Source organism: Sardina pilchardus, chromosome 17 (assembly GCF_963854185.1).
Source record: "Sardina pilchardus chromosome 17, fSarPil1.1, whole genome shotgun sequence".
Taxonomy (NCBI): Eukaryota; Metazoa; Chordata; class Actinopteri; order Clupeiformes; family Clupeidae; genus Sardina; species Sardina pilchardus.
This window is the reverse complement of record NC_085010.1, coordinates 10,579,571-10,607,070: the sequence shown is the minus strand read 5'-3', so window position 1 is coordinate 10,607,070 and position 27,500 is coordinate 10,579,571. Positions and strand designations below refer to the sequence as shown.

Genomic DNA, 27,500 nt, shown 5'->3' with positions numbered 1-27,500 from the left:
AATGTTTAATGTCACTAATGGCATTTGCAGTGAGTATTCTGGTTATGCTGGGCACATGCTGTTTACTTCCATTATACAACATCGCCACCTGATGGAGATAACATGGCATTGAAGCACTTATAACAAACTCTAACCAAACTTTGACCAGTAATCAGAGGGCCTGACACACACACACACACACACACACACACACACACACACACACACACACACACACACACACACACACACACACACACACACACACACACACACACACACACACACACACACACACACACACACACACACACACACACACACTTGGTCATTTTAGATGAGCCATGGCAGACAAAGATGATTAAGAAAATCTTTTGAGTGAGTCTAGTGTCATAGGAGCTCTTCCAGAATCAAATCAGAATTGCGTTTTAGTAGCCAAGTATGTTTACACACACACACACACACACACACAGGTGTTGGCATATGGTGTCTCTCTAACAGTAACTGAAAATATATACGGATACTGTATTTCTGCAACAACTCAACATCCTGTCCCGTGTGGATGCAGTGAGATTGATCACACACACGCACATGTGTGTGTGTGTGTGTGTGTGTGTGTGTGTGTGTGTAAAGGTACCCCCATGTCCAGTTTCCCTTATGCATATGGGGATACCTTTTCAAGCCAAACCCAAACTACACAAGCTCGCCTCAAGACATGGGTAGCACCAAATTAATTACTGCCAAACTAAGGCATGAATATGTACTGTATCTATGGAAACACTGACCGTTTCCTCATTTTATTCAGACCATATTTAGCATTTTCATTTACCCTGGCTTGGAAAGTGTCTGTGTGTATTTTTTTCTGTGTGTGCGTGTGTGTATTTGTTTGTGTGTGTGTGTGTGTGTGTGTGTGTGTGTGCATGTGTGTATTTGTTTGTGTCTGTGTGTGTGTGTGTGTGTGTGTGTGTGTGTGTAGCTATTCTTGTACTTCAAGTAAATTGAAACAGATATGAAAATGGACAGAGAGACAGGCACCAAAAAACGTTTACTCTTCATTGACTTTCAACAGTAGTCATTAGCGCCCTATATTGGGCGCTAGTAGTCATGGTGTGAGAGTGCCACCTAGTGGCCACTCTTAAACATCTCTGATAGTTTATCCCTTCATGGATTAATGGGACTCACAGACTTTTTGGCACTTTAGCTTATTAACCGTATTCCCCACAGTTAGCTAAGTCGACACATACCCTTCTCATCTCCGTGCGTGTAGCCAAAGCTAAAGTCCATGTTCCTTTAAGACTTGTAATACTAATTAATTGAAAAGGGCTTTAGTCTAGTACTAAGATTAGTCCATATGCAGTAGATCCCTAATGCAATATAAGGAAACTGACATCAGCACCTGCACAAACACACAGTTGCTGTTGAAGACTGGTCATGACTTGAGAATAAGATATTATATTATAATATATATCAAGCATTCTCAATTGAAAATGGGAACACAACATTAGTCTACACCACACCGGAACACTGTCTGACAAAAACAAAAACAAATATCACTATGGCATTACTATGGAGACGAGATTCACAGATCACACCTCATCACCATGGAGACGAGATTCACAGATCACACCTCATCACCTCCCTGAGGAACACGGTGGCGTAGCAGGAAGCGTCCAGATCAAACGTCAGAGACAGAGACGGCGTGTGTGTCTGCTCCGACCGCCCATCGACACCATCGTCATCATCAGCACTAACGTGTGTGTCCTCCTCCCCCTCCTCCCTGGGGTGTGTGAGGAGTGTGTGTATGGGAAGTGTGTGTTTACAGAGTGTGTGTGTGAGGTTGTGGGCGCGCGCCAGCAGGGGGCGATAGCAGCCCGGCACGTTCAGCTTCAGCGCAGGAACTCGGAACCGGCAGGAGCCAAGGCCGTCCTGTGCCAGCCTCTCCCGGTACCACTGGCCCAGAAGGTTCTCCGGGTACTGAACGGTGTTCCCTGGCATCGGCAGAACCACCTGCCGTGACACCAAATGTTGCGTGACCAAGAGGATTGTGGGTAGGCAAGTTAAAATGCACTGTGCACAGAAAGCATCACCAAAATAAACACATACTGTATATACTTATGTCACTGATTCAATTGCATTGCATACAGACACAGGCACTCTACTCAATGCAATATTAATGTGAACATACTTTCGACAACATCATTTGCATGCAACATGTTTTGCTTTTTGGATAAGGGCCTCTGGCTTGATGTTAGAGTGTGTGTGTGTGTGTGTGTGTGTGTGTGTGTGTGTGTGTGTGTGTGTGTGTGGTGTGTATAGAAGGTTTGCGTGCATATGAGTGCATGTGCATGAGAGGGAGTTAGCTTGTGAGTATGTGCGTGTGTGCATGAGAAAGGGAGTGTGTGAGAGAGAGAGAGAGAGAGAGAGTGAGTGTGTGTATGTATGTATGCACACCTGTTCAAGTGAAAACACTCCCTCTTCCACCTCGGCTGCAGTCACCACATGGATCTAAAAGAGTGTGCGTGGTGTGTGTGTGTGTGTGTGTGTGTGTGTGTGTGTAGAGGGGCAGAAAGCACAGAGTACAGTCATTGATCTCACCATAAAATAGGAGCTATTATGCAGGTGGCACACTTCCCTTTTATAGCCACTATGAGCCTAATCCAGCCTCAACCACCAGCTCCACCACAACAGCTGGCTGATAGGAAACGCAATTACACACCCACCCAATGACCTGATAACAGCCTTTTAACCACAGGGAGGCACGGCTATTACATACATCCAGATAAAAGCCACAGGAATCAAAAAGTAAATGTAAAGCCTGAATGTAATGTTACCGTGCCTTTCTTGTACGATAATTTCCTGTGTATTCATCATCAACCTTTTTTTATTCAGGGAATATTGACTGAGCATCAAGCTCTTTTACAGCAATGCCCTGAGTTACAAAACATATAACAACAATAATCAAAAGTAAAAATACTGACACAAAATAGCCAGGTGCCAGACAGAGCGGCGTATTCGCACAGCGTTCCTGTACAGACATCAAGACAGACAAGACAACCACTAAAAACCAAAGATTCTAGAACTTTGCTAAAAACATAGCGCATTTCACGTGCACAGACCAGACAGTGCCGAACGGAGTGGCGTAGTCGCCAGCGTACCCGTGGCAACAAAGAACAAACAAATTTACAAAATAACAAGACACAAGACAAAAGATGCCGGACGGAGCGGCGTAATCGCCTGCGTACCCGTGACACCAAGACATACAAAGACAGACAGACAACAATTAACATATAATAAAATAACATAGATTAACAAAAACACTTGCAACACTAGGCAAAACAAAATGTCAAATAAATAATAAAAGCAAACAAAATCAGAAAAGTCCACGCCAACTTTAGTCCAAGTCCCAGGGCAATGATGACACAAAGCCTTGAACCGACCGGTGGATTCAATAGGCAGGCGGGCTGGAGAGCACCAGAAGCACTTGCAGCAGAAGCAAAGAACCGTCCGAAGTCGTGGGCGACCCTGCAGATCAGCAACTCAGTTGACCCCGACAGCAACAGCTTGTTTTCAGCTTGGCATATGCTCGATCAGACTCCAGGCTGAGCATGGCAGCTCGCAGACCAGCAGCTCGGCAGTCGCGGTAGGCGGTAGCAGCACATCGCCCGCAGTTGGTAGCTAGGTCCTGACCATACAGTGAAGTGCAGCGCTGCTCACGGATGGAGGATGTGAGAGGCCCAGGGCTAAAGCTAGCCATCGCCCGTCTTCAACCCAGTGGACTTAACGGCATCAGCCAACTTGTTGCAGAAAAAAAGACTAAAAAGCATAAGACTATCGAGAATAGCGTAAATAAAGAGTGAAAAAACATTTAACTAAACAAATAACTACAAAAAAATGAACAGAATAAAACACAAAATTACGAACATTACATAAAAACAGACAAAAACATGATGCCAGATGGAGCGGCATGTCTTGCCAGCGTCCCCGTAACCTAGCCTAAATTATTAAGTATTGTGTACTGTATGTACAGCGCCCTCCACAATTATTGGCACCCCTGGTTAAGATGTGTTCTTTAGCTTCTGATAAATTCATTTTTTTTCCAAATAATATAGGACCACAATGGAAAAAAAGCTTAAAATCCAACCTTTAATACAAGTGCATCTATTTAGAAGGAAAAAAATCCCACATTAAGAAATAATTATTTTACATCAAATCATGTGTGCCACAATTATTGGCACCCCTGATGTAAATGCTTTGCACAACCCCCTTTTGCTAATAAAACAGCACCTAATCTTGTCTTATAATGTTTCACAAGATTAGAGAAAACAGAAAGAGGGATCTTCGACCATTCCTCTTTGCACAAAATCTCCAAATCATCCAACGACCTGGGTTCTCTCCTCTGCACTCTCCTCTTCAACTCACCACACAGGTTTTCAATGGGGTTGAGGTCTGGGAACTGAGATGGCCATGGTAGGAGCTTGATACGGTGTCTGGTGAACCATTTCTGTGTAGACTTGGCCATATGTTTAGGGTCATTATCTTGCTGAAAGACCCAGTGACGATCCATCTTCAGCTTTCGGGCAGAGGCCACCAGATTTTGATTTAAAATGTCCTGGTATTTCAAAGCATTCATGATGCCATGCACCCTAACAAGGTTCCCAGGCCCTTTGGAAGAGAAACAGGCCCACAGCATCACCGATCCTCCCCCATACTTCACAGTGGGCATGAGGTGCTGTTCTGCATACTCATCTTTTTGTGACGCCAGACCCACTTAGAGTGTTTGTTGCCAAAAAGCTCTAACTTTGTCTCATCTGACCAAAGCACACGGTCCCAGTTGAAGGCCCAGTACCGCTCCAGACGTTTGTGCTTATGATTTTGAGTGAGAAAGGTTGTTTTCCCTGCATGCCTCCCAAACAACTTGTTGGCATGTAGATAGTGCCTGATGGTTGTTTTGGAGACTTTGTGACCCCAAGATGCAACCATTTGATGCAATTCTGTAACAGTGAGTTTAGGAGATTTTTTTATTTCTCTTACCATCCTCCTCACTGTGCGTGGTGGCAAAATAAACATGCGTCCTCTTCCAGGCTTGTTTACCACTGTTCCAGTTGTTTTAAACTTCTTAACGATTCCTTTGACCATAGATATGGGCAGGTGTGCGAGTGGCTATTTTCTTATAGCCATTGCCTTACTTGTGAAGGTCGACACACATCTGCCTTACTTGAACAGTGTGTTCCTTTGTCTTTCCCATGCTGAAGAGAAATGGCCTCTGTGCCACGTCATATTGATAGCCCAGGGAAACAGGATGTTAAGAATTACTAATTAAATGTTCCTACTAGAGATGCACCGATTGCAATTTTTTGGCCGATTCCGATTTCCGATTTTTCATCGAGTTTGACCGGCCGATACCGATTTTAGCCGATTCCGATTTAATTTCTTCTAACCACTTTACAGCACAAACAAAGAGTTATTTTCTAGTCTATATTTCCTTTAATACAACATGTTAGAAATGTAATCAACTTATCAATGGCTGGTAGAAAAATGTGAATAGACAGATTCTTCTTCAAGTCTTCTTCAGCTGCAGTAATCCCAGTGTGGGACATTCATTTCACACATGTAGAAATGCACTAGGAACACAATTTCTTTTCTTCTCACATCCATATGCAATATCCAACTGTAAATATCTTCAGAATACTGATAACTGAAGTTAGTGCTACATAGGCTGAGATGTTGGAAAATGACAACAACAAAAAAATAATTTTAAGAAGCCTTGAAACACAGCAAATGACATACATTCTCAGTCCACACTCTCCTTTGAACTTTCGCGATTGCTTGCGGATACTAAGGAAGTGTCCATATTTGGATGGCATAACGTCATGCAGGAGAAACACAGCTTTCCAACGACACCACGCATGATATGTTTTGTATCACGGTCGCGGTAGTTTATGACACGTTAGAATGCTAACTTTTGGCGAATTTAGAAGAAATATACAGGCGTGATCAGACAAAAGGTAATGAAATAAACCTCTAAATGTGTAAATCGGACTTAGTTGTTGTAGTAGTGTGAAAGAATACATGATAAGTTGGCAAACCGAAGCAAAACTATGTTTATTCCTGCCGTGTCTCGCCTTAAGTGGAGTATAAAGGCTGTCGCTGCTTATTGATAGCGCTTGTGGTTCAGCTGTGGGCGGCAAGGACGGGCTTTGATGAGCGCTGTAACCTGAAGTGACAACTTATAGTAAATTCCACGCAATATGGCAAAGCACAGCGTTCGCTGCATAGAAAAACTCAGTAGGCTATTAGCGCTTTATCCAGCCCTGACTGTTGGCCTAGCTTCATCAAACTTTGCAAATTCAGCTGTGTGAGTGTGATGTTGTTACAAGTACGTGCGAGTGCATTTGACCGGCATAAAATCGGCATGTCTCAGACTGACCGGCCGGTCGCCGGTCGTGGCCGATCACGTGAAAATCGGCCGATTCCAATCGGCGGCCGATCGATCGGTGCATCTCTAGTTCCTACATACTCTGATTGACTTTGTGAACTACTGTAGAAATGACAGAAATGACAGAAATACTTTAATTACATTTATTTCCTCGGAATTGTTAGGGGTGCCAATAATTGTGGAACAGGTGATTTAATGAAGAATAATTATTTCTTAATGTGGGATTTTTTTCCTTCTAAATAAATGCACTTGTATTAAAGGTTGGATTTTACGCTTTTTTTTCATTGTGGTCCTATATTATTTGGAAAAAAAATGAATTTATTAGAAGCTAAAGAACACATCTTAACCAGGGGTGCCAATAATTGTGGAGGGCGCTGTATTAGCCGCACTGTCACATTGTGTATAAGCTGCAGGACAGTGTTCTATTGCAAATTAAAAGAAGAAACAAAACCATATTAATACTCTATTAAGATTTTATATCCATATTAGATAGAGGGGGCATCTATCCACGATATTCTGCAGCCAACAATGGGGGTCGCCATGACACCGAGACGGTTTTCTATTTCCGGCGAAGCTGCATTGTATCTGTTTTAACGTGACGGTTTACGGTGCTTAACATATCATAACGCATATAAAAGTCAACTTTTCTATTTTATATCGGTTATATGTGATGCAGTATATACATGCTGAGGGCAGAATTGTCAACATTTCGAAAGAAATCTAAGTTGAGGCATAACCTAGTTTGCTATGGAGAACGCACATGTTAACAGAATGAACGGAAGTTGAAAACAGTATCGTAACCATCGCAACGATACATATTTCCGGGTTAAGGAAAGAGGTGGATACAGAGTGGGATGCAGTCTTAATTTTGGCTGTCCTATTGTGATGCGCTGTTTGGAACATGCATTATTTTTCTACCACTGCTTGGTCAAATTTCCTATTGTGATGCGCTGTTTGGAACGTGCATTATTTTTCTATATACCGCACGGCTATGAAGTAGTTCCCTACTTTTGGGCTTATTACACTTGAATATTAATTCGCCAATGTCAATGTAACGGTAAAAACAACAACGTTGTATCTAAGACAGCGGCAATATAAACGAAAGTGATAGTAGCAGTGGTATAAGCGGGATAATCAACTCCGCGCCGTGCGTTTATAGGAAAATAATGCACTTATCGAAGTGTAAAGTCCCCTCCGCCTGCAGCTTCGGGTCCACTTCGAACGTGCATTATTTTCCTATAAACGCACGGCGCGTCGTTGACTATCCCTTACGTAATATATCTCACTTTGTGCACTTCTATGTGTTTTTATTTTCAAAGGAGTAATTGATGATGTCACACAGTGCTGACTAACTGAGACACACAGGAAACACAACCAAACCACACACACACACAGACACACAGGCCAACCAATGCGCAGAAAACTGACCTTTGACCCCTAGGCAGGGGCATCTAATGGAAACGCAACCAAATGACGCACGCACGCACGCACGCACGCACGCACGCACGCACACACAGCATCATCCCCCGAGAGACTGACCTTCCCCTGGGCAAAGGCAAAGGCACTGCTCAGTTAGAGCCTAGCCTGCTAGAGCCGGAACAGACACGGAAGCCCGTGGCCACTTCACATAAAACTGCTCCTCAGCACTCTCAGGGCTCACTCCGGTAAAAGGTATTAATAATGAGTGTGTTACTCTTACACTAGCATGCACTTACTGTACCATGCACTTCCCTTTCAGGATATACTGTAGTAGCCCTTCTACACATTCTGGACTCTGGTCATAACATCTGCACCTTATAACGTATCTCCTATTATAGATTATTCTTAAAGTATATTCTTTTTGTTGTTTGCTAAGCAATTCTGATGTCTGTCTTGTAATTCGTCTTGTCTGTCTTACTGTCTTTGTATAAATGTATCAGACGTACTATACGGCACAGAAAAAAAATCCGAATAGGACAAAAAAAAAATCTATCTATCTATCTATCCATTCTATTATGTTAACATTCTTGTATTTTCATAGTCATAGTAATATTTGCACTGTTCAATCCCTGCACTGTTCACTTTTGCACAACCAACATTGTACACACTTTACCTTATAATGGGCAATGCATCACACGGTCAGTCCATACCAGATTTTTGTAATCACTTCACATGCTCTTTCATTTTTACATTTATGTGAGTGATGTTTATGTATGTGAGCTATATAAGTGTGTATATGTGTTTGTTGTGTTATGGTTGTATAAGCTACTGGATGCCTACAATGTTCCTTGGGATGAATAAAGTATCTATCTATCTATCTATCTATCTACAGTACTGTATCTATCTATCTTTCTTCTCTCCTCTAAGTCCTTCAACCACTGTCTTATTCAACTACTCTATGACTTCTGCACTCTCATCCTCTGGTAATGGTAGGCTATTGATTTAAGCAGTAGTAATTGCTACTGTACCTCCTCTGCAATGTAGCTTGAATATGATTCCTTATTTTTTTAAGTCGCTTTGGATAAAATTGTTCATGAAATGAATAGATGTAAATGTTATCCATTTAGAATCGAACCATCTGTTGTTCTGTGATCCGTACAATATTGCATTTATCATTGTATCACATACTTCTGTTTCAAAACAAAAGCATATACCCCATTTCCAAAGCATTTCTTTAGCTTTGGGTGTCTGGGTGTCTGTCAGCAAAGATAAATCAAATTAATCAAATCAATTTAATCTAATCTTTAGATCTAATATCTAAATCTTGACTTGCCATGTTTCTTATTAATGTACCTGTGTTGATGGTGTGGCAGCCTCCGTGGCCTGCCCTGCGTCCCTCTCCCCCGCCGCTGCTGCCCAGACCAGGTCTCCCTGCGCGGGCTCGGCCCCCAGCGTGCGCAGCCTGTGGGCGGCGGCGTCGTTCCACACGCGGCTGCAGTAGGCGTGGAGGTAGAACACGCGCATGCCGTGGGGCAGGCTGAGCCAGGCGTGGGCACTGCCCTCGGGTCCGGCGCCGTAGCGGTGGAGGGCTCGCAGCAGCAGGCACTCACGGACCTTGTAGCCGGGCATCAGCGCCAGGCTCTCCTTGGCGTTACCTGGCGGGGCAAGTAAGGGGGGGAATAAGATGGTGTCTGTGGACTTTGGAAACAGAGTGATAGGTGCAGGCTTCACTTCAAACTTGGGAGAAAGGGGAAGCACTTTGTTTACTGCGACTTGTGCACAATGTGGCCTTCTCTCCCTTGATGAATTTGCTTCACTCAGTCTCACTGGGGAGCTACACCAGGCGCATAACTGAAGCGTTATGTTCACGTGACGTCTGCTACAACAATTACAGTAGCTTCCACTATAATCAATGGAAGTACCTACACCAGACGTGATAATGGCACAAACGGAAACGGAACACTTCAGTTAAGCGCCTGGGGTAGCTTCCCTGTCAATGTGCTGGGCCAAACTTGGACCAGCCAAAAATGGGAGAAAATGTGCACAATAGATGGATGGATGGATGATTACCTGTGTTAAGGAAATGACGTTTGGCTTTATTTGGCAGGTCATCCTCATCATCAGGGGTGAAAAAGAGCTTGATGGCTGCTTCCTGCACACACAGACAGACACAGACACAGACACAGACACACAGACACAGACACAGACACAGGCACAGACACAGACACACACACACACACACACAATCATTTCAGGTCTATCCTTAAACTTAAATGTTTCTTTAATAGAATTGTACTTATTGGAGTCATAGGTTTATGACCTTCTCAAACAAAAAATCTCACATGCTTCATGAGACTATAATCAACCTGATGTGGTACTTAATTAATGTGTAGTGACCAAAAACATTGATAAAAGCATTTCCAAAAAAAATAAACTTTATCTACTTTATTTATTGAGGTTTTCATTTTTCTCTGATTGTCAACTTCTGACACCTACTCTGACAGTGAGGCTACTAGAAGCACTACTCACGAGAATGATTCTACAGGTAATCAGAGCGTACCATATTCTCCTTCAGCAGAGCAAGCCCAACTCGGTCAGCTTGAACACTCTGTGCGTTTCCGAACCTCTGTGGTCCATAGTAGTTCACAAAGCCTCGCATCTGTGGGAAAACAAAAGAGTCAGATAAATACAACTATTCTACTGAACCCAACTGCATGGTCTTCGTGATCTTAACACCATGGTTGTTTATCAACCAGTGCACTACCAATGTCTGCTAAACTGAAATAATATTTGGATCAACAGCAAGATCTGGGATCAATGCAACAGTGTGTTAGCCAAACTGACTTTGCACTGTATCTAAGACTAAGGATATTCCAAACATAGTTTTCTTGAATGAAGAATTATCTTATAAAATCTTGCCAGATATACAGTAGGGTTGGGCATCGAAAACCGGTTCCGTCTTGGAACCGGGTTTAACTTATCAATTCCATCGACATCGTACGTCTTTTTTGTTATCGATTCCCTTAACGATTCCCTCAGCCTGCATGACGTCAGACTTTTTCCAGTTTTCCTGAAATTTTGTGTTACTTTGCCAAATTGTATAGAAGTAACCCCCTTGGCCCGCTCTCTCTCCCTCTACCTCTCTCGTGCGCGCTCAATGGACACCCGCCCCTCAACATGCACATTCACAATCGTGAAAGCAATGACGCATAGAAGACAACTAGCGACATTATAATTAATTTCGGTTAGCATCATAGCGTAGGCTACTGCACAAATTTGATTCAAACTCTTGCATTCAAGTTGACTGATCATCTCAATGTTTTCCAGCTCTAAGACTCAAAAGGGCCTGTCCCAAGGAGAAAAAGTATTAGCCTACCTTGCAACTTAAATACATGTGGGGAAACTGAACAGTCCAACCAGTAGACTATAATAAGCTAGCCAACTATGCTACTTTGTTTACAATTTGAGGCTTCAAGCCGACAGCGGAATTAAAGAGGCAGAGTTGTAATATGAATAGTCATGAATGTCATGACTATCAGAAATGTCAGTAGTACAGATTAGAATATATAATGAATTATATTATATTATATACTGTAGGCTATATATACAGTACATCTTTATAATTCTTTATAAAGAATATGTATATTCCTTATTGTGTTTTAAATAAAGACAAGCTTTTTCTACGCCTTATTGTTAAAAAATCATTCACATTATATGAAAGGAGAGCAATAAAAGGTGACCTTTTGGCGTTAAAGGCGATGCAATGAAAAATGTGGGTGCACCTACATTTTTTGGGAATCGATAAGAGAATTGATAAGGAATTGGATTGATAGGCAGAATCGATAATGCCATCGATATTGATAAAAACTTATCAATACCCATCCCTAATATACAGTATGTAGCTACCATTTTAGAACAGGCTTCCACTCGAGTTCGCAGGTTACACCAATTTCAGAACAGCTAAGGGGGGTTATTAGTTCTGCTAGTGTCTGCTGCCTAACAACACCCCTTAGTCATATCACCTATGGCCTCTCAGGGCTTATTGCTTCAGCTAAACAACGCAAGAGTGCCTGTTGGGGTGTCCATGACCATGGTATACCTTGACAGGGACAACAAGGCCATACTCCCCCTCTGGACAATTGTATTACCCTATCCCACCCATAGCATATTTATTACTTTATTCTTATACTGTACATAGCTTACTGCCCTTATTCTTTTTTACTGTTTTTACTGTTTTTTATGTTATTGTTGAGTGTTGTACTAGAGTGCAAAGATTAACCGGAGTCAAATTCCTTGTTTGTTCACGCAAACCTGGCCTATAAAGCTGATTCTGATTCTGATTCTGAAGAGTGAATTAACCAAACTGACTTGTATGTGACACTGTATCTGTCACATACAGTACAACACTCCCTGCCCTCATGAAGCTCACCTTAACATTCGCCACGGCTTCGGTCACCAGCTTCTCCAGGTCGCCATGGAGATGGCTACGATGGGGCCGGAGGTCCCGGACGACAAGGTCAAAGTGGTTTCCCTGAAGTCTGCCCAGGTGAAGAGGCTCTGACACAGCACGGATGTCAGACAGCCTGATTCCTCTCGGCTCAAAGTCAGACACCTTCTCCTCCAGTCTGTTAAAGGTAGACGACACGACAACATTGACAACGTGAGAGGAAACTTCGCAGGGTTCGGAAAAATAACTAAATGCTGACAGAAATGAAAGGAATGCTGACAAAAAAACACTGACGCAGATGTTTTACCACTTTAACCTTAACACAAACAAGTCTTGTTTAAAGCGCCACATTTGTTAAAGGGTGCATCTTCTCTTTCCGTCTGGCAAAAATGGATGGCATGTAAACAGAGGCAAGACCTAGAGGGATTGATCCACCTCCAGGCCTGAGACTCCTCCTCAGGAGTGCTTGGGGTGTTTGTGCTGAAATCACTTCAAATGGCAAGTCTTTAAACAAACAAAACATCAGTTCCCTGTACAAAAATGTATTTTACAAACATCTTCAACAAACAAACAAACCGCCGCTTCCCTATATACACAACTGTGTCCCTATAACACACACACACACACACACACACACACACACACACACAAACACACAAACACACACACACACACACACACACACACACAAAAACACACACACACACACACACACACACACACACACACACACTGCATTTAGCCTAACCAATGAGATCAAAGCAGATCTCTACATCTGGAGACAATAGAGGTTCATCTGATCTGATCTGAGGTGCGTTTCCCAAAAAACATAGTTGCTTATTTAACCTGTTAGCAAAAACCATAGTTGCTAACCTTCTAACCTGTTAGCAACTTAGTTGGTTGGCAGTGGCAAATTGCATTGCAACTATGCTTTTGGGAAACGCGCCCTTGACTGTTCTAGGCCATAGTGCTTTAGCATGGCATTTCCATACTGTTGTGGCGAGACGTTCTTCACCACCATGCTCTGGTGGGTGACGGCCCTCTTGTCCTTGATGCCAGCGTAGGTGAAGTGCGAGGGCAGGATGCCCAGAGCCGCAGCCATGTAGCTGATGGCCTCCAGCGTCTCCAGATTCTCCTTATGCAGAGTGAAGCCTGTAAACACACACAGGGCAGGGAAACCAAATATGGAGATCAGAACAAAACAAAAAAAAACAGAAATTGACATCACAGTGTTATTATTGCTATTAGTATTAATGTATTAGTTAGTATTAGTTATGTCATGTAAGTGTTTCCAAAGAACTACCTACATCATACATGCATGAACCCCCCGAAGTAATGAAATGTTTTGAACCTGGTACTCTCAACCACTGTTCCACTTGGAACTTACAGTAAGCACCCTCCTTAGTTAGTTAGCTAGTTAAGAGGGCCTGTCTACTAAACACTATTGTAAAAGCACAAACCATGACACAAGATAAAAGAACAATTATCATTTTGTGACATGCAACTTTAAGATGTACAGTAAGTGCAGCTGAACTAGCCAATCTCCAGAAAAATAAAACCTCTTCTCTCACAAAGAGCTCTAGTTTCTCAGGGGGAGGTAAAGCTAGATGGTGTCATCTTTCTGCTTCTCTCACCGGTGTATGTGGTGTCTTCCCCTTCTGCATCAGCAGCTGGCCTCTTCTTGTTTGGTCTGCCTCGCTCTCTCAACCTCACCGTGATCGCACTGCCATTCTGGTTGGTGAAGCTCTTCGTTTCAACCAGCTTTCCAAATCGACCAGAGAGGAAATGATGCACACAGGTCCTATGCTCCTTACTGGCGTCTGGCTTGAATGTGAACGTAGACCCGGAGACTTTAGCGTCTATAAACCTGAAAAAGTCCTCACACTCTTCCTCAGAAACAAGGCCGGAGAGCTTTTTGAAGTCAGAGTCTTCTTTCACAAGGATCTCCGCCTGGTTTGTAACGGTCTTCAGAAACGGATAGTTGTGGCGGACAGCTCTGTGGACGCTGGCTCGCTGGGTTTTGTCAGTGAACGTGCCCAGCGATAAATGTCCATCTCCTGTCTTACTACCATCACCATCACCATCATGAACAGGAGCTCTGCCTTCTAGTCTCAAGGCAGTAGTGAAAAGCTCCAGCTCTTCAGACACAGAAGGCCCCAGGATTATACTCAGGTCAAAACATTCTGACTGAAGCAGCTCGCTGTTGTAATCTTTACCTTGGTCAGTGGCACACTGGATGGCTGTGGCTTTCTCCAAGCCTGACTCGAGGCTGGATACAGTGTTCTCTTCAATCCTAAGTCGTTTAGGATCGTGGCTTTTTTCGCTACCCTTGTGTAACTGACCTGGTAGTGACCCATGTTTGGCTTTGGTCACCAGCTGACCGTTGATGTCGATTTCTGTCACGACAAAATCTTGGGTGCAGTTTTTGATGGTGCCCATGAACCCTTCATGATTTGATACGAAACTATAGGGGAGCACTGGTTCCGAATTCTCCCCCATTATAAAGAGAAAACGTTCGCCAAATAAACAAGCATAACCTTCAAGTGTTTATTTTTTACTTCTGAAAGTGACTTCACTACTTTAGAAGGCTGCATGGCATCCCGAACTTATCAGATTGTCAGTCACAACAGCTCCACCAATTTTGTGAACGTTAAATGCTGTGCAACCTAACACTGTTATAGTTCATTCAGCTATTGTATTAACACGTCTTACCTTGGTCAATTATAGAGAAAATTACAACTCAAACAATCAGACAACTCAACTCTTGCAGCACATTTCTAGTGTCCACATGTGTCAACAATGTCAGCTTGCTCACGCTACTGAATATTATTTCCGCATCACGTGGCTTGCACTCTTAAAGAGACCGTGGCTTATTTCATGTCACTTGTCTTCAATAACACACCACAGGCCTGGAACCTTGAACATGGCTATAATGGCTTATGGATGGGCTGATAACCTAGGCTGGGTAAACCCAGATCTATCTTTCCTGCATCCTGTCCACGTATGGTGGGTCTATTCACAACCTAGCTTATCCAAAAAGGCGCATCCGGATCTGGGTCTGAAGGACTATCCTAATGAGTAGTCATCTGAACTATGCCCATTGATCACGCCTCTTTTGCCGTAGAAATAAAGCGCAGACTTCCCTGACTAATGTTCAATTTTAAAAGATTGAGGTAGTATGGTGATGATAGCCAGACTACTGATAACCTCTATTCATTTAGAAAGTAGGGAAAACGCAACTGCCTTGGTCACTTTACAAAAAACTCCAACCACAATGTCTTTTCTTGTTGTTGGGTTTTTTTTTTTTATTACTTGTACAATTTGTATTTTTAAAAAAACATCTGAGGCTTGACAAGACAGTTTTAACTAAGGTACATCATCTGTAAAGTTAATTATGCCCTGACAAAGGTTAAAGGTTAAAGGTTAGTGGTTTGAATAATCAGCAGGGTACTAGTCATCTGGGACTCCCAACCCCAATTCCCTTTTTAAAATAGACATGCAGCCAAAGCACTGAGTTTGTGACTGCAGCCGTGTAATCATAGTGTGTGAGGTGTTTAGCAGTATGTGTTTGTGTCCACATGTTTGTGTTTGTGTTGTGTGTGTGTGTGTGTGTGTGTGTGTGTGTGTGTGTGTGTGTGTGTGTGTGCAGTTTGTGTTGTGTGTGTTGGCCGGTATTAATGTGCGCACGTGTGTGTGTGTGTGTGTGTGTGTGTGTGCACACGTGTCACAGTTGTGAAATGGACGAACAACCCCTCCATACTCAAACATACATATGCAAACATTTTCCCAAAGGGACGGAATGGCCATAGACACTCAAAAGTTAGTTCATGATCTTACGATGATGCACTCCACACAGGCTTATAGAAAAATATTTTTTTTTTCTCTCAGCAGTATAGATTTTTAGCTATAGAAATAGATCAACAACAACAACAACAACAAAACACAAATTCAAGGGAGAAAACAAACAAACAAAAAAAAAATACGAGCATTAGCGTACCAAATATTTTAGACAGACTGCTTCCTCTGTACAAAGGTCGTTTTGTTAAAAACAAATGGCTCAGCACTGGAAAACTCGTACATGACTTAGTAAGACGTAGAGTATACTAAAGGAACGATTAAAAACAAGAGAAAACTCTTCTACTGCTTCAGAACACTCTCGAGGGCTATACTACAAAGCAAAGTGACTGGCTGAATGAGAATAACTACTGATCTCTAAACAACATGAAACTGTAGAAACAAAAGCCGGGTTTCCCAGATTCGCTAACAAGTATTTAAGTGCTAAGAACTTCTTAGGAGCGCTCTAAGAACATTCTAAGCACGCTCCTAAGAAGTTCTTAGCACTTGAGAGCTTCTTAACGAATCTGAGAAACCCGGCCAATATCTGGTCAGTGCAGTGTTCTTTTAGAGATCAGCGGCTACCAAGGTTATCCGGGTTAGCCAGTTACCTTGTTTCATAGTGTAGTCCTTTTCATAGGAAGAAACAAACAAGTAAACAAAACAGAAACAAGACTGACCCTTGACCTTTTCGGTCACTATGGCCTTTCACATGACTGACCCCACCCAACACCTGGCCCCTCGAGGGTCAACACAGCTCAGATGCCACTGGGATTGCTTCCTGGTGCTTTATTGATTAACTCGACTGATTTGTTTGGGTGCTGAAGTAATCAACGGCTAATGCTCAACTGGAACACCAGGCACAATGGCTTTCTACCTGATCAAGGGGGCGAGGAGTTGGGGGTTGGGGGAGGGGTGGAGGGCGAGCTAATCAATAAATCTGCCAAAGGAAACACTGAAACCCAAGAACGTTGAGTGTTGGTAAACAGAGCTTTGCATGTGTGGCCTACCTCTCCATGCCTATACAAAAACAACATAACATCGTCATCGTAACGTGAGTACTGTCATTTTCTTTTTCTAAGAAAAAAATGGCTTCTATTTCAATGCACCAAGACGCTTAGTTAGCGTTTCCATTCCTCAGTATCTTACTCCGTGCTCTACCCACTGTGCCCTGTGAGCGGTGGTGATCCACACTAGTCAAGTCACAAGTTTCCCATATATGTTATAGCTTCGTGTGGTAATATTTGTGTGCATAGTTCAATCTACAGGCTTGTGGTCTATATAATAGGGTTTCACGGAAGAGTCCTATTAAGTAAAGGGATCCTTGGGGGGGGGGGGGGGGGGGGGAGTTACAGGGTATCTGGAATGTTCCACTGAGGACTGAAGGGATGGGGGTGGTGGTGGTCGGGCTGGATGGGGGTTAATCGTCGCCTTCGTCGCCTGGTGGCCGTGTGATGCGGCGGCCGCCCCTCTTCCCCGTAGGCCCCTTGGGCTTGGCGAACGCCTGCTTGTGGGCGTGCTGTTTGGGGTGAACCTCCTCGTACAGGAACTCAGCCGTCAACTCATCGCCATTATCAATCTCCAGCTGAAAGGGAAGCAAACGATAGCACACTGACTCACTAATGAAGCGTGAGTGACTGACAAGTAAACAAAATATCTCAACCGCAAATTTACAGAAAATAATATTTGAATTAACTAATGAAACAAAAAGATGAACAAATCAAATGATAATAGTCAATGGAAGCATTTTGAGATTGAATTTTTCTATTCCACAAGGCAGAATGAAGCACTATAATTGTGGATCAGCAAATAAATTCATGTTTACCTTTTTAGCTATTTCAATGCGCAGATTCTTTTCCACCGTTTCTATCAAAGGGTTTTTGCAGCTGGAGTACAACATCCTTTCGCGGATACTGCACTTGTAGCCAGGCATTGAGTAAATAAAGACTGCAAAACAAACAAGCATACATTGAACCTCACATTTTCCATGATGAGCAATACAATGACTTGTTCTAAATATAGCTTTGAGGACAAATAGCTGACATCATCTTTCGTGCTATAACATCATACATATCTGTTACACAAAATGTTATGGGAACGGATGAGTCGGATTTTAATGAATTTGTATACAGTACATAATTGTGAATTTCAGTAATACTAATCAAACTGAAGTTGGGTTGTTTATAGATTTATTTTTCCTTCAAAATAAACTTCAGTTTGATGAATATTACCTGGAAAAGTACATGATTGTTGTGTGGATAAAGATGTTTTAGTTATCTATTTTAATTATCTCTTCGAATATACAGAACAAATGTATGAGTCTTGTTTGGATATACAGTACATGTACAACTCTCAAACCTGATATAGGGCTGCTGATGTTTGAGCTCAACAGTCAATCAGATGCACTCCTCTCTTCATCCCTGACCTGTACAGGTGTCTTACCTGTAGACTCCAGGTAATCTCCCTCATGCGAGTGTTTGTACAGGAAGAAGTGATATCTCGCCGCATCCTTGGGGATCCTCTTGGGCAGATCCTTGATATCGGTAGGTGCAGTGCTGGACAGCTTAATGGACTCTTTCGGGAAGTCGATTTCCTGTGGGGTTATTACGGACAGTCAGTGCACACACAAGCCCGAGACATATTTATCACTGCGTAATGACGCAGTAGCCTTCAACAACCAATCGACACTTAATCAATTACAAACCACGAGTACTAAAATGAAGGCCACTCGTTTACTACATACCACGCACAATCCTTGCTACAGAGTAACTAAGCTAACAGTCGTCAACCACAAAGCCAAGCCATATGTATCACTGCACTGCGTAGTGAAAGGGGGCTGTGGTAGTGTAGTGGATAAAGAGCAGTGTTTGCATGCATGCAAAAGTCTTGAGCTCAATTCCCAGCCGCCACTGTTGTGCCCTTGAGGAAGGCACTTACAGTAACCCTGAGTTGCTCCAGGGAGTCTGGGCCTGCAATTAATCGACGTCTGTAAGTCGTTTTGGATTAAAGCGTCAGCCGAATACATAAAGAAAGACAGTGACAACCATAAACCACGACAACTGGCTTTGATGAGTCCAAGACAAATTTCCCCATGGGGACATTAAAATATATTCTATTCTATTCTACTGAACTAAAGGCCACTTTTTACTACACGCCTTCCACAGTCCTCACTGCAGTGTAACCAAGCTGTAAAGTACGGTAACTTGTAATTTCCCACAAATTGAATCATGGCTTGAGTTTACAGCGGTATAAAGAAACAAAGTCCATTTACAAACTGATATAGGTGTTAATAAGGTGTAGACTTTTACTTGGCATGTACCAAGGGGGCTGTAAAATAATGATGTTATCTCCTTCCTCAGTACACAACACAGTAGTCATAGTCATATTCAATCATGTGGCTGGGGAAGGTGAGAGTAATACAAAAGTGTCATTGTCACTCTTGAAAGACGGTATTTAGGCCTACTCTTGATTCAACCATTTAAACAGTGATGCCTGATTGGGAAAGGAAGCAGTAATTATGCTTGATTATTCTTGATTATACAAATTACTATTAAGCTATTAATATTTTACCCATTTTTAAAAGACGATATCATTATAGAGATGACTCGGTCATTTGAACAGTACTACTGAGTGGTTGGAGAAATGCACAGGCTAAAACGTTACACATTGCGTGCACGACATGTTATAAATCCTTAATCCTCCGGATGAAACGTGCATATGGCATGAATGGACATCTCCATGACTCTGACGTAGTGTCAAATCCGCCCGATGAAAACAAGCCCATTCAACCGAAAGGTGGATCAAGATCCAGTGACAAATTGCTGTCATGCATTTTCCTTCACCACACCCTAGTCACACACACACACACACAAATGTGTACACACACACACACACACACACACACACACACACACACACACACACACACGCACACACGTACACACACACACACACACACACACAGGCCTTTTGTTTTGGGAGTGCAACATGTGCCCTTTGTACATTACAGGCAACCAAGCAACCAAGCAACCAAGCTCTGCTGATCAACACGATCATTTACCTACACAACACTGAATCCTTGCCGAGTCGCAACATCAGAGGTTCTTTGCCATTGGCTTCTGCTCAAATGTACTAAAATAACAATAGCACATTGCATTGATATAGCACTTTTCAATGCACCCCGAGTGCTTTACAGTGAAAAGGGAACCCCGCTAACCACTTCCTGTGTGTTAGAGAATAAGATATTCTAAGTATATTCTAACAGAAACAACTGCATGCAAAAACGCATTTCCCATTATCACATTCAACAGTAGAGGTCATTTATTCAATGCACCTGAGTGCCTGGTTGGAAATCTACTGTTGGGTGCAGTTGCCATTTTTGGCCCTGGTTTGTAGTCACAGCTAGCCTGTAATGGTACGGACACAAAACAGAGATCTGACAAATGGAGATAAAGACCGTGTTTACATTTGTTTATAAAAATGCGCCCTGGATGGTCCGATAACAAGTGGTCAGCTCTAAATATAAGTGTACAACATCACCAAGATGCATTGTAACCCGATTAGTCAAGCCTCTTGCCTAGTTGGTCTGACATGCTCCAACACATTTGACCACATATTGTTAAAAGCGTAAACGCTGATGCGTTCTGATGCCTTCTGGACAATAAATGAGATGTTTGTAACGACGGACTCAAAGTGGTCAGCAATGTCTCTATCTGTACTGTACACCTCAGACGCATGTACAGATTCAGAGAACTCTCTCTCTCTCTCTCTCTCTCTCTCTCTCTCTCTGTTACTCATGGGCTCTCTCTGAATGTTTAACACTCTGTAAAGCGCCATGAGACATGTGTAATGTTTTGGCGCTCTGCACGTGAAATTAAATTGAAATTGAAATGTGAAAACAGCAATGTGTCTCTGCTGACTGCTTGCGATCGGATCACCCAAGACGCATTCTAAGAACAAACATAAACAGACCCAAACAGAGGATTAGCTCACTCTAGCTGGATGTTTTTGGCCCTCGTCTGTACAGTCACAGTTAGCCTTAAATGGCGTGGACGCCACACAGAGATCTGATGAACGGAGATAAAGGGAGGATTTGGTCACTCACTAGCTGGACGTAGTTGACCTTCTTGGCTTTGAACTGCTCCATGGCCTGGACGGCGTCTCTCTGCATGGGGAAGGAGATGCCCTGGAGCGTCTGGTGCTTGGTCTCCGTACTCACGTCCGTTTGCGTCTACAGAGGGTCAGAGAAATAGGAGAGTGTGATTAAGACATTAATTCATTAACTAACTCATTAATTCATTCATTAATTAATTCATTCATTCATTGGTCTTTTTGGTCTGTTTGTTTGTTTTCATGTAGGCATGTTTGTGTGTTCTTTTATGGACCTTGAGTCTGATAAATAAAAGATGATTCATTTATTCAGGAAACACAATTAATCTATTTGGGCCTTCTTACAAATTGTAAGGGTTATTATTATTCTCCCTGTATCAGGATCCTCCTGAATGTGTGTGATCGTTGTCCTGCATGTATCTGATTTGAGAGGGAAAATGACCAAGATGAAATTGAAGCTTTGATTTGACACTTGTGTTTCTGTAAGATCGTACACTCTTGAATGGACTCTTCTGTTAAAGCTTAACCTAGTGCATAATGTTTCCTACAGTTGATACTTCCATTGCCTTGTGAATTCATTCTTCTGTGGGAAACTAACCTAGTTCTTCAAATACTTCTCTATTTGATACTTCTGTTTCAGTAACTGACGTGTAGACAGCAAATCATGTGTTGTATGACGATAGAAATATTCTTAATGTCCTTGGTTCTTAATTAATTCATTGTACTGATCAACAATGTCTGCGCAAAGAAGGTGTAATGATACAATGATGCAATGATATCATGATACGATGCAAGGTATAAATGGGTGAATGAAAAACAACTGATTGTCTCTTGGTTGCTCAAACTTTGTTTCTGTATCCTGATTGCCTGATGAGACCTTTCTGCGCAAAGATGAATAAACTACTAACAAGAAAGACCAAACCTTATTTCAGACTCAGTATTTATAGATCTTTAAGCTTAATTTGTTCCACAGATTGTTGTTCTGCATGCGTGTGATCGTTGTTCACAGTGAATGCACTTTACAGCCCAAGACAAATTTCCCCTTCGAGGGACAATAAAGTTTCTCTCATCTTATCACACCCTGTCTTATCATTCATTCATTCATTCATCTGTCCATCTGTTCATTCAGTCATTCACTCACTCATCCATCTGTTTGTCATCTGTTTGTTCATTCATTCATTCATTCATTCATTCACTGGGACTAAAGCAAGGAACATTTCGGTAACACTTTACATTACGGCTCGCTAATAAGGTGGTAATGTAATTTCTATGTAATTTCATGGTAACAATCCCTGGTTACCATTTGTTACCACTTATTACCAGTAATTTCTATGCAGTTTCTAGTGCAATTACTCTGCTGTTTCGAGGTAATAGCAATGCAAACAGCATTAATTAAGGTGGTAATTTCTATGTTATTTTGATATCATTTTATGAATAATCCTTTGTAGCCACTTATTACAAATTATTTCCATGCAGTTTCCAGTGCAATAACTCTGCAGTTTTTAGGTAATAGCGATGCAAACAACTTTCATTTTGAGTATAATAAAATGGTAATTATTTGAAACTTTACTTATTGTTTTTGTTTAATTACATGACAAACAAGGAGGTAATTTCCAGGAAAATACACAGCATCAGGGCCGTAAAATACATTATCACTTATTTCCACCCAATTACTTAGTTATTAGCCTACTAAGAAAGAGAAAAACCAAGTCATTGTCGTAGTAAGCTGGTAAAGAAGACATTATGTGCCTGTAACTAAACTGGAACAAGTGAAGTAATTTTATGGAAACTATATGGTATCAGAGCTGTAAAATGCACTATTGCCTCTTCCTATTTAATTACCTAGCTGTGTTGATAAACCCATCAATTATCCTTATGACATTTTTAGTGTTGTTTTTGTTTAATTACCTGAAAAACAAGGAGGTAATTACCAGGAAAATACACAGTATCAGGGCCGTAAAATACATTATCACCTATTTCCACTCAATTACTTGGTTATTACCATCTGGCTAGGCTATTTTGTAGCCTACTGACATTCAACACACAAACACATGTTGAGTACGACCTTTATTACTTTGTTCTGCAAAAAAAGAAAGTTAACATTTAACATACAACATTGAAAGTAGCCTGTAAGTCCGCCGAAAATTTAACTAAGCCATGGAAGAAGTATTTTTCGTTGATCAGCAGTAGGCTAGCCTGCAGAGCTAGCATGAGCTACAGCCCAAAATCGCTAACAGTGGCATAAAGCCATAGGCTACGCTTTCAAAATTAAACCACTAACATTGCTCAAAACAGCGCAAAACCTCGTCAGCAGCTAACTCGAGGTGTCTACACATCAAACAAAGCACCAGTTAGTCTGTAAACCTTGGAATAGTCTGTACACACTTAGAAATCGTTCGAGACTGCAACTCTATATGAAGCACAGAAATGTCACGCGAGTTCTCACACGGAAGCACGCACGGGAGCTATTGCCGGAAGAGACTACGGGTAGTCCAGTGCTCAAATTACAGTGAGATCAGAGCCCGTCTTTTCTCTGGTGAGATATGCTACAGACAGAAGAAAGAGGACAAGGAAGACAGAGTGGTTCGTGTCTGTTCCTTTCCCGGCAGCGAAACAAAAATTAAAAGTTTACAATCCAGCAAGTTTTTCATCAGCTGTAATTGCGATACGGTCGGTCTCCAGTGGCTCATTGTTTTGAATGTGGACATTGACACCTCAATCGAAACGCTAAAGTAATGGATTACCGTGTCTGCTGTCATAATTTTGAGAAGGACGATTTATATTCCGAGAGGAGCTTCTGACCCAAAGAAGTCAACGAAATATTATAATATTTTCATCTATAACAAACACGTCACCTCTGTACCTGTATGAATGTTTTGGTAGGTTTAGGGTGCACTGCAAATAAAATATTTAGCCTACTGTTTCAGAATTTGATTATGTTGTTTTATTATTGCAGAACATGTTAAATGTGTGAAAACAATGTTTTTTTGCAGAACAAAGTTAAGGTTGTGCTCAACATGTGGTTGTGTGTTGAATGTCAGTACACGGTAACCTATTTCAGATCAGAGATGGTAATAACTAAGTAACTGAGTGGAAATAAGTGATAGTGTATTTTACGGCCCTGATGCTGTGTATTTTCCTGGAAACTACCTCCTTGTTTTTCAGGTAATTAAACAAAAACAATAAGTAAATCCTGGACTATCATTTCAAGAACTACATTCATTTTAAATCATTACCATTTTATTAAACTTAAAATGAAAGCTGTTTGCATCACTATTACTTAGAAACTGCAGAGTAATTGCACTGGAAATTGCATAGAAATGACGTAGTAATAAGGGGCTAAAACATATTATTACCATGAAATTACATAAAAATACCATAGAAATTACCACCTTAATTAATGCTGTTTGCATTGCTATTACCTAGAAACTGCGGAGTAATTGCACTAGAAACTACATGGAAATTACTTGTAATAAGTGGTAACAAGGGATTGTTACCATGAAATTACATAGAAATTACCATACAATTACCACCTTATTAGCGAGCCGTAATGTAAAGTGTTACCAACATTTCTGTGCCTGAAGTTGTCAGAAAATGTTGAAGTCAGTGATAATTGACTGTTTTGAAATTTGAAACAACCCTGCCCATACTGGAATTCTGAGGAATGACTCATACATCTATTCTCGTTGATTCATCCATTGTGTGCATTCAGTGACAATAATATATTCGTATAATCATATTTGTCAATGCAATCATCTGTTATTTCTTTGTCTCATTCATTCATTCACTAATTAATTCATTCACTCACTCACTCATTCATTCACTCACTCATTCATGTTTCTCAATCATCACTTGTGATGTCCATCCATACCCTTGTTCCAATGCCTAATGTAACACAAAGAGAACAACCGACGCATGTATGCAGCTCGACATGGTGCAGCATGCAGCTCAAAGGTTTGTATTTCAGGAAAAGCAATTAACTTGTTTAGCAGCGGGCAGCAGGACACCACCTATCGCTGTTCCATTCTAATGACTTTCAGCCACTTTTTACTAGCTGTTGAGCACAATAAAGTTATCCACACCCTCTCCTCTGCACCACACTCTCCACGCAATAGACAGGCAGAAGGTGCTTCACTGTAATGACAGCAGACAGCTGATTGTAAACTCTCTGGAGAGAGCAACAATGAAAGAGTAAACGATGCAAATCCAAATCAAATCAAAATCGAATCAAGCTTCATTTGTATAGAACCTTTTGTACAATGCAAACAAGGGGCGTGTGCTTGCCAAAGGGAAAGTTAGTATGGAAAACAAATTAAAACACTTCAGACCACACAAATACATCAATACAAGACCACACAAAAACAATAAAAGCTCTGGCAGAAACGAGACCTACAGTATACTAGTAGAATGGCCATAACAACATTCCGACAGTGCATTTTCCACTCAAATGGCTTCCAGTGGCCAAGCAAGAACTAACTGCTACATCAGTGACAACTATATTGACCCTTAAAGGGATAATCCGGAGTGAAATGCACTTTAGATCAATTTTTCGGACTATTGGGAGTAAATACGTTGAGTTGACACCAAAATCATGTCATTCGGATGTATTTTGAGAAAGTTCGAGCTCACCGTTTTTAGCCAAAACTCGTTAGCCTGGAGGTGACTCGGGCATGTCATTTCGCCGCTACAAAACGCTATTTTTATACCTCTTCTACTGTTCCAAACAACACTACACTTACGTGGTAGTGAGTAGAGGATCCCTAAAGCCAAACCGAAGTATCCCCACGCTTTTATGTGGTCGGATAGAGAGTCCAGAATGAATTTAATCGAGTCCGTACCTTTCCGGAAATGTTAATAAAGTGTTGTTATAGCGTTGGCAGCTGCAACAGCGACATTTCCGGATTGGGCCTCCATATGCACCACCACCCTGAGGGGAACGAGGGCACAAGGAAGTGTTCTGGACTATGCTGAACACCACCATGACAAACGTGCAGAGAGAGAGAGAGAGAGAGAGAGAGAGAGAGAGAGAGAGAGAGAGCGTTCAAATGCCAACCTCTCTCTATTATTTGAATATGCTAGCTTTTGGGGGCAGAAAGCAATGCATCATTGAATGACCACCATAGCAAATGTGCAGAAAGAGAGTGAGAGAGAGAGAGAAAGAAAGAGGAAGAGCAAGAGAAAGAGAGAGAGTTCAGATGCCATCTCTTTCTACCATTTGAATATAGTAGCTTTCGGGGACAAAAAAGAGAGGTTTTGTGAAATGTACACTGTGGGGATGGAGGGCTCAGCACTAAAAGAAGCATTCTGTTCACAGAGCATCCGCTCCACCAATTAGCCTCCACTACAACCAACGGAACTGGCTATATCAGGTGATAGTGCCACATACATACCGAAAAAATTAAAACGCTTCTCTAAAATTCGTTTTACACTCAAAAACAGAGCTCTTCAATTGTAGACCCAGTGTAGCCCAAGCTACAGTATGAGGGACAAGGGTTCATTAAAGGTGATGATACAAAGGGCAACTTTTTGAGCATCACATAACTGGGATCATGTGTCCTGACTGGATGATCTTGACAATTTACTTCCTGATGATTAAAGTCCTCTGAAAAATGTTACCCAATATCAATGGGCTCGTGCCAGAGCAAGAATACTCACAGAGACATTTCCCAGCAACATCACTCAAGGAGTTTCCTTGAGTATAATCAGCTTAACATCTCTACTGACACTCTATATTGAAGAACAGATTGTGATCTTATCTTATGCTTACTGACAATAAATGTTTGCAATATAGGGAGATGTATGGGTCTTTGGTTTCTAGACTACACAATGTCATCTGGTAGATGGAGGGATTCCAAAAGGTTCTTTCAAGGGCACTTTCCAAACGATGCAATGCTTAGCAACCATGGGATGACATCAGGAAAATGTGCAGTGGTCTCTTATTTTTTTCCAGAGCTGTGTATGTACAGTATATCTGCATTCCCTGTACAAGCGTAATCCACAGAACTGTACATGATCCACGGGGATTATTGAAACGCCTGCCGAAATGATACACTGTATACCCAGTAAACAAGATGTCGGTAACTGCAACAGCAACAGCAAGTGATTTGACATTACGTAATACTCCGGAGTCTAGACAGACAAAGCAATCTGTCCTGCTTGGAAGTAGGCTATGTGTATTCTCAGGAAAAAAGCAACAACAAAAAAAAACACTGCAAACGAAAATGTGACATGTATAGTCCTACTCAGCATCTGCTGTGAACTAAATAATTCTTAAGA

The 27,500-nt window shown here is 41.8% G+C and overlaps 2 protein-coding genes across 2 annotated transcripts in view; both read right to left on the bottom strand.

The window, feature by feature from the left end:
* Positions 1-1,005: 1,005 nt before the first annotated feature.
* On the bottom strand, positions 1,006-15,100 carry pus7l (pseudouridine synthase 7 like). The gene is made up of 8 exons (XM_062518484.1): positions 13,916-15,100; positions 13,274-13,433; positions 12,264-12,459; positions 10,395-10,493; positions 9,905-9,986; positions 9,188-9,489; positions 2,431-2,484; positions 1,006-1,986 (listed from the first exon to the last, which is right to left on the bottom strand). Exons 1-8 carry the CDS (start codon positions 14,778-14,780, stop codon positions 1,594-1,596), a joined length of 2,151 nt encoding a protein of 716 aa, XP_062374468.1. The 5' UTR covers positions 14,781-15,100; the 3' UTR covers positions 1,006-1,593.
* A 1,531-nt stretch (positions 15,101-16,631) lies between these two features.
* twf1b (twinfilin actin-binding protein 1b) overlaps positions 16,632-27,500 on the bottom strand; it is a 22,439-nt gene continuing 11,570 nt past the window's right edge. The window contains exons 6-9 of the mRNA XM_062518576.1: positions 21,220-21,345; positions 18,558-18,708; positions 17,941-18,062; positions 16,632-17,700 (exon numbers count right to left, since the gene is read on the bottom strand). Coding sequence (XP_062374560.1) covers positions 17,536-17,700; positions 17,941-18,062; positions 18,558-18,708; positions 21,220-21,345 — 564 coding nt within the window. The 3' untranslated portion in view covers positions 16,632-17,535. The remainder of the gene's footprint in view (positions 17,701-17,940; positions 18,063-18,557; positions 18,709-21,219; positions 21,346-27,500) is intronic.